Below are 10,858 nucleotides of genomic sequence, written 5' to 3' on the forward strand. Positions count from 1 at the left end.
GCACCCCCGCGCCCGTGGCGGGCTTGGAGCAAGGGGAGCGGGAGAGCGGGTCCCACAGGGGGGTCACCCGTCCCCTCTGCTCTCCCCGCAGGCGCTGGGCTGGCGACCGTGTCCCTCTGGGGCAGCCTCCTGCTTGCTGCCGGCCTCGCCCTCCACCCTGCACCGCCAAGCTGCAACTGCACGGAGCCCATGGACTTCCAGGCTTTCCGGGAAGCTCCGCTCCCCGAGAGCTGCTGCCTCAACTTTACCAGCTCCAACATCACCCACCTGGACTGGGGCGCGCTGGTGGGGGTGCGGGGGCTGCGGGAGCTCTACCTCTCGCACTGCAGCATCACGGCCATCAGCAACGCGCAGGGAGTCCCCCCTGCCTTGGAGATCTTGCACTTAAGTCACAACCTGCTGGAAAGTCTCCCCGGAAGCTTTCTGGAAGATGCCCCTAATTTGAGGGTCCTTTATCTGGACAGCAATCAGCTCCAGGAGCTGCCCAAGTCCTTTCTGAAAGCATCGACCCAGGTCCAGGAAGTCTACCTGGGCTTCAACGCGCTGACCTTCCTTCCTGCCAGCCTCCTGAAGCCATCGCTGCTCCAGCTCCAGCTCTCCAACAACAGCTGGGACTGCAGCTGTGCTTTGCTCAGCAACCTGGAGGCTCGGCTCAGCCTGGTCACTGAGGTTATCTGCCACACGCCGGAGCGGTACCGTGGCGTGGACCTCCAGAGTATCCCCCAGGATGAGCTGTGCCGCTCACACAGCCTCACCGCCCTCTTCATCTGCCTGCCCCCTCTCCTCATCCTCGCCAGCATCACCTGGTGCTTCTGCAGGTGGAAGAGAAAGACCAACTACAGCCTTCAGAGCAGGTTCCAGAGACAGCCAGCCACAGCAGAGAGGGGCAACACGCCAGTGCCTGCAGAGCCCCACCACTATGTCGCCTACGAGCTGCCTGCCGCCCCCTCTGAGACTGAGAAGAAGGTGCTGCTGGGGAGCCAGGTCCTGCTCCAGCCCTCCATGGACCTGCTGGAGAGCAGCGGAGACCTCTACGAGGAGGTTGAGATCCAGGTGAGATCCCCCAGCAGTTCCCAGATGCCAACCCATGAAGGGCAGCTGGCCATGGGGCCGGGCCGGCAGCAGGACAACCCAGTGCTGAGGGCAGAGGAGCTGAGGGGCAGCGAGCCAGAGGTGGACACCGTCAGCGTGAGTGAAGTTCTGAAGGACTCTGCTGACCGGGAGAAGATGTACATGAGTCAGTCGACCAACTATTACAACCTGGTACCCGGCATTGAGCTGGAGGACTCAGACAACCTGGAGTATGAGAACATCGACCTGCACTGATGCCAGGACTTGGGCTGTGTCTGAGACATGCTGGGAGGATGGCAGGGGCTGGGTAGTGAAAGCCAGCAGAGCAGGAGAGGCACGAGCTGTCCTGCCGTGGCTTACAGTGCCTGTTTGCAAAGCTGCACCCCAAATTCCCATCCCTTCCCCTGCACTACCACATGCACCCCTCGCTTGCCATGTGCTGCAGCTGGGCAGGGGGTGCGAGGGTGCTGTGGGCACTGGGGACCCTGCTGCAGGGTGGCAGTGTTTGGCGACACACAGGCTGGCAGTGCCTGAGGAAGGATGTGGAGAGGAGATGAGGGCTGTCTTGTCTGGTTTTTGGGGACCAGGTGACAATACTGTATGAGCCAGACCTACCAAGCAGGGCCTCCATCCTCTCTCACTGGAGCCAGATGGCATCTGGCACGGACCCGCTGCTCCCCAGCACACAGATAACAGGGTCTGGGGACATGAAACAGGGCTGGCTCTGCCTACATAGTCTGCAGGGGGGTGTCATGCGTGGTCAGGGTGCCCTGGGCTTGGCAGGGGGAGCCTGGGGTGGCCCTGCCGGCTCCCCACCCCACATCCCACCATGTCCCACTGCGTGGCACAGGGGCTTGAAACAGCCAGTGCATGTGTGCTGCTGCATGCACAAGTGTGTGTGCACACGTGTGTGCGGGGACTGTGCACAGGTGGGTGTGAGCAGGTGTGCGAGGTGCACACACACACGCGCGCAGGGAGGCACTGCAGGGGGCCCCTTGCAGCCCCCGCTGCCCCAAGTGCTGCCAAGCCCTGTAGGATCCAGCTCTCAATAAGAAATAAATCATTTTACTCCTGGCAGTGCGGCTCCACCCCTGTGTCTGCGTGGTTTGGGGTGGTGGGGAGCCGACCGACAGGACGTGGGGGAGTGCAGGGGTGGAGGTCTTTGCTCCTACCCCATGTCCCCTCCCATGCCCTGAGTGATGCCCTAGCGTGGGTCTCATCCAGCAACCCCAGGGCCGCTTTGCTGGCGTGGCAGAGCAGAGCTGGGCACTGGCTGAGGGTGAGTGGAGCCCCTGCCTTGCACCGTGATTTACAGCCCGGCTGGGGAAGGGTCAGCCTGCTGTAAACGCTGTGCTTCCCAGACAGGGCAGGGACTTTGCCGGGCTCCTGGGAATGGAGCAAAGGCTGGGAGTGCTGTAAATCATCCCCCTGCACAGGCACACCCCTGGCGAGTCTCACCCATGGGTGCTCCAGCCCTTCTCCAAGGACAGGGGGCACGCAGGTGCCCTCGAGCCCTGTCCCCCCTGCCAGGGGGACACTTCCCAGGCTGGAAGCCCCAGTGGCCGCCCTGCTCCGCACTGGAGCTGTCCTGGGCCTGGGCCGGGCGCTGTGCCGAGGCAGGAAGGGAGGGAGCCGGACAGGGCAGGACGCAGCACTCCAGCCGGCAAAGGAAGCGATGTTTCCTGCGGAGCACAGCGTGGCCTCCAGCAGCTCGCGGTGGGACGAGCCATGGGCCCCAGTAGTGTTTTGCCCCAGCCCCAGCGTGGGTCGTGGATGAGGATGGGATGATTTCCCTGCATGTCTCGCTGTCACTCATGGATGTTTCCCACTGGTTTATGTCCCATTGGAATTTTTCCCTTCCTGCTTCCTCCTGGGCCCTGGGAAAGTGGCTTGGTGCCAGCCTTTAATATGCCTCCATCACCCCCTACCAGGTACTGCAGCCAGGGCATCCCGGCGTGCCCCATCTCATGCCATCCGCAAGTCTGTTGCTGGCAGTGAGGATGTGGGCAGCGATGGGTGCTTTTTTCACCCATGCTCCAGAAATATCCCGCAGCCCTCCCTGGGTGCTGGCTCTGCCCACGCATCCCGGGGTCCCATTCCCAGGGCTGCCAGGAGTGATGCAACCCTGCCTCCGTCCTTTCCCTCCCTTCTCAAGGAGCTTAAATTCAGCCACCGTGGCTGCAAAGGGAAATGACCCAAACCACCCCACCAGGTCCTGCCCAGCCCTGGCTCTGGCACCCACACCTCCCACCAAAATCTCTGGCTGTGACTGGTGGCAGCGAGGTGTGACCAACCCGAGTTCCCTGTTCCCTGCTTCTGACAGCCCCAATCCATCACGGGGAGGGCTCAGCTGCGCCGGCCCATGCTGGGGTATTTAGGGGGAAGAGGCACCGGCGGGACGTGTGGGTGCAGGCAGGAAGCAGGCAGGGCTGCAGCAGGCGTGGGAAAGGCAGGGTGGCCACGTGGGCAATCCTGCTGATGGGCCATAGTGCTTGGCGTGGGAGCGAGTGTGCATCCCCTGGTCCTGCAGCCTGGACAGTGGCGGGCATCCCACTTCTCCTCAGCTTAGCCAGTAGCCAGTGAGAGAAGGATTTTTCCACTGAGGTGTGGGGCTGAGCTGCAATGACTGTCTCCTACACGCTGAAAGTCGCCAACTCCCGTTTTGGAGGTTTCTCCAAGCTGCTCTTCCGCTGGAAAGGTAGCATCTACAAGCTGCTATACAAAGAGTTCATCGTCTTCGTGGTGCTGTACGCTATGCTCAGCCTCGTCTACCGGTGAGCGGGGTCGGTGTTGCCGCCGGTCGTGTCCCTCCCTGCTGACACACGGGGATGTGCGGAGATGCCCCATTGGTGATGGACTGGGGTGCCTGCAGGGAGGGAGAAGCCCAGGGGACTCCCCCAGGGAGGGTGGGAGTGGGCAGGGGAGGGCAAGGAGAAGGGGAAACAGGCAATGGCTTTTTGTGGAGGTCTGAGGCAGCACCCCAGCCCCACCGCTCGCCCCTGACCCTGCTGTGTGTCCCTGACCCCGCTCCATGTCCGCTGCAGGCGGCTGCTGACTGAGGAGCAGAAGCGCCTCTATACCAAAGTGGCTCAATACTGCAACCGCTCCACGGACCTCATCCCCATGTCATTCGTCCTAGGTATGGGTCCCTGCCTGGAACCTGGGAGTTGGGGTCCCCTGCTCCCCCCAGCGCTGGTGGCTCCCCACCACTGCCCATCCTGACCTGATGCCAAAACATCCCTTGGACACCACTGGATGGGGGATGGAGGAGCCGGGCACCCCAGGGATGGCACTTGGCTCCCAGACCCACTCAGCACAGCTCCCTGGCCCTGGGGATGCCAGTGGGAGGCTGTGATTTCCCCTGGCCCACTCTGCACCCTCCTCCCCATGCCCAGGAAAGGGGCACCTTATCTGCAAGAGATGGTTGTCCTGCCCTGTGCCACCTGCGCCCAGGGCAGGGAAGAGCTGGGGACATCCCCATCTCCATCCCTGGGGAGGGCAGCCTAATGGGAAGCATAACGTGTGCTTTATCTCCCGGCCACAGAGAAATCTGTCACCCCTGGAAATGTGGCAGCTCTCCTGGCGTGGGCTTGTCCTCACCTCAACCCACTGCCCGGCTGTGCCGAACCCCAACGTGCTATCTCTCGGTGCAGGTTTTTATGTCACTCTGATCGTGAACCGGTGGTGGGCCCAGTACACCAGCATCCCCCTGCCTGACCAGCTCATGTGTGTCATCTCCAGCAACGTCCACGGCAAGGATGAGAGGGGCCGCATCCTGCGGCGCACCCTCATCCGCTATGCCAACCTGTCAGCGGTCCTCATCCTGCGCTCCGTCAGCACCAGGGTGCTCAAGCGCTTCCCCACCATGGACCACGTGGTGGAAGCGGGTGAGGAGCAGCCCTGGGGGTGATGGCTTGCAATGGGGGGTGAGAGCTGGGGACCATAGGTGTGTCCCATCACCGGGAGGGTGTGCTGGGGGCCGGGGATCCTTACAAGCATCTCTGCCCCAAACTGGCATCCTTGCACAGATATTCACCCCCAAAGAGCCCTGCATCCCCTCTGCCCAGCGCTCGTCTCCAGGGGCTGTAGTTTCACCTGGAAAACCCTGCGTTCCTGCCGGGCACAGTCCCAAAAAGGGCTCTCCCGCACCAACACGGGGGCCGTGGTGCTGAGCCTCCACCCCGCCGCAGGCTTCATGACGCAGGACGAGCGCAAGAAGTTCGAGAGCCTCCACTCCGACTTCAACAAGTACTGGATCCCCTGCGTGTGGTTCACCAACCTGGCAGCCCAGGCCAGGCGGGACGGCCGCATCCGCGACGACGTGGCCCTCCGCCTGCTCATGGACGTGAGTCGGTGCAGGGTGCGCGGGGGGAACCAGGCGCTGCGGGGGGGCTTGTGCAAAGCCCGGGTCACCTGTCCTTGTCCTCTCTGCCCAGGAGCTGAATCTCTTCCGGGCCAAGTGCAGCATGTTATTCCATTACGACTGGATCAGCATCCCCCTGGTGTACACGCAGGTGGGTACCCCTGCACCCCGCGGGACCACGGGCCCCCCGAGCCCAGATCCCAGCTCCTTCCACCCCACAACGGCAGCGGAGCCCCACAGCCTCCTCCCTGCACCCTGGTGGGGAGCACTTTACCCCCTTCCTAAAACCACTTTACTCCCCCATTGAATCTGGTGCTGGATCCGGCATGGTCGCTGGTTCACAGCCCCACAGGGATATGCGGGAGCCCGGGCGGTGGGGCAGTGCGGTTTAGCCTTAAGCCCCCCGAGACCATCAGTGACCGGATGAACCTCTTGCATCCTTGCTGCCCCTGTGCTAAGCATCCCCCTCGGCTGCCACCCTTGCCACCGACTGACCCGTGCTCCTGGCAGGTGGTCACCATCGCTGTCTACTCCTTCTTCGCCTTCTGCCTCATCGGGCGGCAGTTCCTGGAGCCGCTGGAGCCAGGGCAGGAGGGGGACCTGGACATGTATGTCCCTCTCTCCACCCTCCTCCAGTTCTTCTTCTACGCCGGCTGGCTGAAGGTGAGATGCGGCCATGCAGCTGGGCTTTGCTTTAGGGGCTGGGGGTGGCCAGGGGGCCCTGAGCACCCCCCTGGGCTGGGGGGTGGCTAGCCCAGGGCACGGCACCAGCCACATCACTGCTGGCTGCCCTTGAACACATCCTCTGGGGCCAGCCATCACACTGGGGCACCACGGAGCTCCAAGTCTGCGTGTTTCTTGTACCCCGCGGGTAGAAGGAGGGATGGAGAGCCCTGTGGGAAGGTGTCCCTGTCCTGATCCCCTGTCTCACCTGGCCCCCTCCCTCCCCAGGTTGCAGAGCAGATCATTAACCCTTTTGGAGAAGATGATGATGACTTTGAGACCAACAAGCTGATAGACAGGAACCTGCAGGTGGGTCCTGCCCCAGGCTGATGTGTGGGGCTGCTGCAGTCGGGGCACAGGAACATCCCTGCGCCCTGGCAGTGGGACCCGTGCCCCACCGGCCCCCAGCCCTGCTCCTGGCCACACAAATCCTTGTCCAAAATAGATTCCTGTGCAAGGAAGCAGGACTGCACCTTGTCCCTCCATCCCTGTCCCTCCGTGTGTCTGCTCCCCACGGCAGGGTCAGCACCCTCCCAAGGGACACTCAACAGCCTGGCACTGCTGCTCAGCCCCTCACCTCTGAGAAAAGCGTGCAAAAGGGGGAACCACAAATGCAGCCAGGAGATGGGCCTGGAGCCTCCCTGGCCCCTTGCAGAGCCCAGCCCTACCCCTACCAGGTTGGTGCTGGGAGCAGTATCTGCAGCCACCGTTTCTGCTCATGTCCTCACAAAGCCACCCCTGTCCCCCGCCTTTGCCGTGCCCAGGTGTCCCTGCTCTCCGTGGATGACATGTACCAGAACCTGCCCCCCGCCGTGAAGGACAAATACTGGAACGAGTCCACGGCTCAGCCCCCCTACACCATGGCCACAGCCGCCGAGACCTTGAAGCCCTCGTTCCTGGGCTCCACCTTCGACATGCGGTGAGTGCACAGTGCAGCCCTGGGGCTGGAGAAAAAGAGGGCGAGCGCTTCAGGGTAGCAATAGCACAAGCGGGCTTGTCCCCCCTGGGCCTAATTACAGCAAGCAAACAGTGAATCCCCCCTGGGAGCGTGTTGCTCAGCCCCTGCGGGGCTTGGGGGCTGCACTGGGTGATGGATGAGCCGCTGGGGCAGGGACGTGGCCTCCCGGAGCTGCTCCCTGCTTGCAAATGCATTGGGATGGAGGCAGTGAGCAGTGCTGGGCATCCCTGCGGAGGATGGCAGCCCGTCCCCATCACCCCGCCGCGCTCCCCCAGCGTGTGCGAGGATGCGGAGCAGAGCCAGCCGGCAGAGGCCTCGCCGAGCATGCCGCGCATCCAGACGCCTCTGCTCAGCCGCTTCTTCACCGCCGCATCCCCCGCCATCAGCATCAAAAACTTTGGTCGGGGTACCCGAGGTCACCCTCACCTGCGGCGTCCCCGGGCAGACGGTGGCTTCCCCTCCCCTTACCCTAACCGCTCCGAGGACCATGACTCGGTCACCCGCATCGAGGAGGAGGAGATGGAGGATGAGGAGAGCCAGGCCAGCGAGCCCACCATGCCGGGCAGTCACCTGGGGGGGACCCGGCCACCAGCGGCCTCCGAAACGCAGTGGAAGGAGCTGCCACTGATCCAGGTGAAGGCACCGTCCAGTGAGAGCATCGGGGCTGACCGGCCAGAGGCCTGGGAGCCCTGAGGCTGCCCCAAAAGCACCCCTTTCCTGGGGCCAGAATAGCTGCCCTCACCCCAAGGCACTGCCACCAGCAGCCATGAAGCTCCCTGTCCCCAGACACCCCCCTTGGACCCCCTGTCCAGAAGCAGGACGTTGCCAGGTCTTTTGCCACCCAGCCCTGAGCCAAGATGTGTCCCCAGGTTGATGGGAAGATCCTGGTGGGGTTGGGATTGGGCAGACAGCCTCCAACACTAGCTGTTAGCCCCAAAACTGCAGGACTCAGCCCAGCTGTGTGATGATGCCGCTGACTTGCAGCTGGCCAGGCTCACTCCCTGCTCCCATGGCCCAGCGCAGGGGACAGGGGACAGCCCAGACCCCGAGCAAGGGACGGGATGAGGGCGTTAGCCTTGCAGAAAACCAACACCGTGATGGAGATGTCCCCTGAATATTAATAAAGCTATTGCCAACCTCAGCTTTGAGGTTCTTCTTTGTTGGTGCGAATCATCCCCAGCAGTGAGACAGCAGGGACATCACGTTTATCCAAAAAGCGTGTGAATTTGGATTTTGTCAAGGAGTGCGCATGTTCTCCTGGGGCAAAAAGGGCACAGCCCCATGGACTGACACCAGCGACAGTTGTGGGTGTATTAGACGGTGTATTAGACCAAGTGATACAGCCAGAAAAAAAAACAAACCAAAAACCAGAAAGATGCTTTCTGCCCCTGTAGAGGGATTCCCTCACTCAGACACGCGATTCCCCTGAGAATATTAGCAGAGCTGTTAAAAAATTCCCCTTCCTGCAAGCCCCCCTTTCCCAAAGCCACCTTTCCTTTAAAGCTCCCATCTCCCCCTCAGCAAGCCAGCCCGCTCCTCTGTTGCCCTCCGGGCCACTGCTGGACCTGTTAAAGCATAACCACAAGGTCATTTTTCTGGGTTGGACCATGTCCCGTGAAAATACCCCGGAGTTAATACGGTGTGGAGCTGAGCGAGCCATTCAACAGCAAGGAGCAGCACTCAGGATGATGAGTGACCTCACCTGGGTTTTGCTGCCCGCTGCTCATCATATGACAAGCAGCTTTTTTTAAATTCAGCCCTCGCACCAATCTGCAGAAGTGGGTAAGGTCCTTAGACCAAGCTTTGGACCCTCATAAACCTTGCCAGACTGAAGCTGTGCTTAACCCCAGCCCCTGCCCATCTCTTTCTGGCTCAGCACATGGCAGGCTGGCCTCCTCCCAGGCAGGTAAATCCCTGTGCTCATCCATGGGGCTATGCCAAGGCCAGACCAGAAACCATACAACCTGCGGCCAAGCCGCACGAGGTCCCGCAGCCCGTGCCACCGTGGGAGCCAGGGGCCACCATCCCATTCCCATGTCACGCCCCTACAGCATGGGTCCGGCGGGCAATAGGTGCTGCTCTCGTTCCCACAGGCCGTTGCCCTTGGCAGCTGCATTTTTCAGAGCAATAACTTAATAAGCAGCGTGCATTGATGAATTAGCCATAATCCTGTTCATCAGGGACCAGGTTTACAGCTCCCGCTCTGACACCAAGTTGGCACTTTCTCCATAAGCCTCGGTTTCTCCATCTGTACAAAGTCCCCCAGAAACAGCCCGAATCCTGTTTGCACTCTGCGGAGGGCGAGGCAGAAGAAACACGCTCAGAGGAAGCAGCAGTGACACATCCCTCCCGAGCACCCTTTATCGCTTCTGCCCCACCTCTCCGGAAAGCAAGCATTGCTGGAGAGCAGGGAAAGTTTATCCCAGATCGCTATGGAGAAGGAATGTGCTTGTGCAAACATCCCGCCCAGCCCAGGTCCCACTGCCAGGGACTCCAGAAGGGCGGCCGGTTGCACCCGCCTGGGCACAGCTCCGCTTGTGGTGCCCGTGCCAGCGCACGCCCACCGCGGCATAACCGCGCCGCTGCGGCCACCCGGGTAACAGGTACCGCTTTCTGATGTGGTTGGCATTGTCTCTTCTTCTGCGGCACAGAGCCACCCTCAGATCCCTGCCAGCGAGGCAGGATCAACCCACACTGCCCAGGGCACCCGAGCCGCTAGCACCTCCTGCTGCCACACACAGCAGCGCGGGCAGAGCATCACAGGAAAAACTTAAAAATACCGAGAAGTTATTTGTGGGACAGACAGTCTGCATTTTAAGGCACTAAGAGACATGGGTCTCGCCACAGCTCTGTTTGGGACAAGATGATCACGGGCTAGCTCCTTCAGTTCAGAGCCAAAAACTGCGACGCTGGGACTGTAGGTAGTCTGCATCGTGCCAGAGGGCTGCTACGAATAAATGAGGCTTTTGTAAAAATAAAGAAATGAGGTGAAGCGTGCACTGCATCCACTTGGCAGGCACGAAACATGCGAGTCTGGCTCCCCCACAGCCCTGGGACTGGTCCCTAGATGGGCTCCTAACTTCACCCAAATACCTGCACAAAGCATTTGGCAATTAGATGCAGAGCTCCGTCACTCTGGCCTTCTAGAAAATGAGAAGCCCCAAGGAATGATGTTTCATGCCCCAAAACATCCAGAAAAGTTTTTGTTCACCACAGCTTTCCAATCCTGCTACAAATGACAGTGCAGAAAGCTGGAGGTTGTACCCAGCTTTCGAAAGGGACAGCCCATGATGAGAGCCTGGCCCTTCTGCTAGAAGGAATTTATCTTGCACTGGAATGAGACCAAGGAGGTCAGGGAAAGACCAGCTGGTCACTGAGCAGTGCAGCCAAGTTTAGCCAAGGTAGATTACAAGAAGACACTGGACCCTGAAGGCAATTGTACAACCAGGCAGGAAACCCCAAGCAATGGCGAAAGGGGCTGCTGGCCCGAACCAGGGGACATGAGCGGGTGTCATCTGGGAAGCGGAGGCCGGCGGTACCAGCTGCAGAGGACAGAGGTAGAAAAGCCAAGTTTTCAGCCAGGCTTAGCACAGATGCAGAGTCTAAGAAAAGCAGCGCCGCAGCTGCAGAGCTGCTCCCTGGCCAGCCCTCTCCTGAGGCAGCAGGGCCCCTCTCCCCACTGACCTCACTCCAGGACCCCAAATGTGGCACGTGCTGACCTAACACACCGCAGATCCCAGAAA

The 10,858-nt window shown here is 61.0% G+C and overlaps 1 protein-coding gene and 1 non-coding gene across 2 annotated transcripts; one reads left to right on the forward strand and one right to left on the reverse strand.

Annotated features, from left to right (window-relative positions):
- The first annotated feature begins 3,693 nt into the window (after positions 1 to 3,693).
- On the forward strand, positions 3,694 to 7,808 carry BEST4 (bestrophin 4). Its single transcript, XM_009479452.2, has 9 exons — positions 3,694 to 3,845; positions 4,116 to 4,210; positions 4,725 to 4,958; positions 5,262 to 5,416; positions 5,508 to 5,585; positions 5,945 to 6,097; positions 6,386 to 6,466; positions 6,922 to 7,076; positions 7,391 to 7,808. The coding sequence occupies exons 1-9, from the start codon at positions 3,694 to 3,696 to the stop codon at positions 7,806 to 7,808; spliced, it is 1,521 nt and encodes a 506-aa protein (XP_009477727.1).
- Positions 7,809 to 10,371: 2,563 nt separating this feature from the next.
- LOC142593629 (small nucleolar RNA SNORA35) lies at positions 10,372 to 10,501 on the reverse strand. The gene has a single exon (XR_012831106.1). It is a non-coding gene; the product is annotated as a small nucleolar RNA SNORA35 (small nucleolar RNA).
- Between the last annotated feature and the right edge of the window lie 357 nt (positions 10,502 to 10,858).

Source organism: Pelecanus crispus, chromosome 5, assembly GCF_030463565.1.
Source record: "Pelecanus crispus isolate bPelCri1 chromosome 5, bPelCri1.pri, whole genome shotgun sequence".
Classification (NCBI taxonomy): domain Eukaryota; kingdom Metazoa; phylum Chordata; class Aves; order Pelecaniformes; family Pelecanidae; genus Pelecanus; species Pelecanus crispus.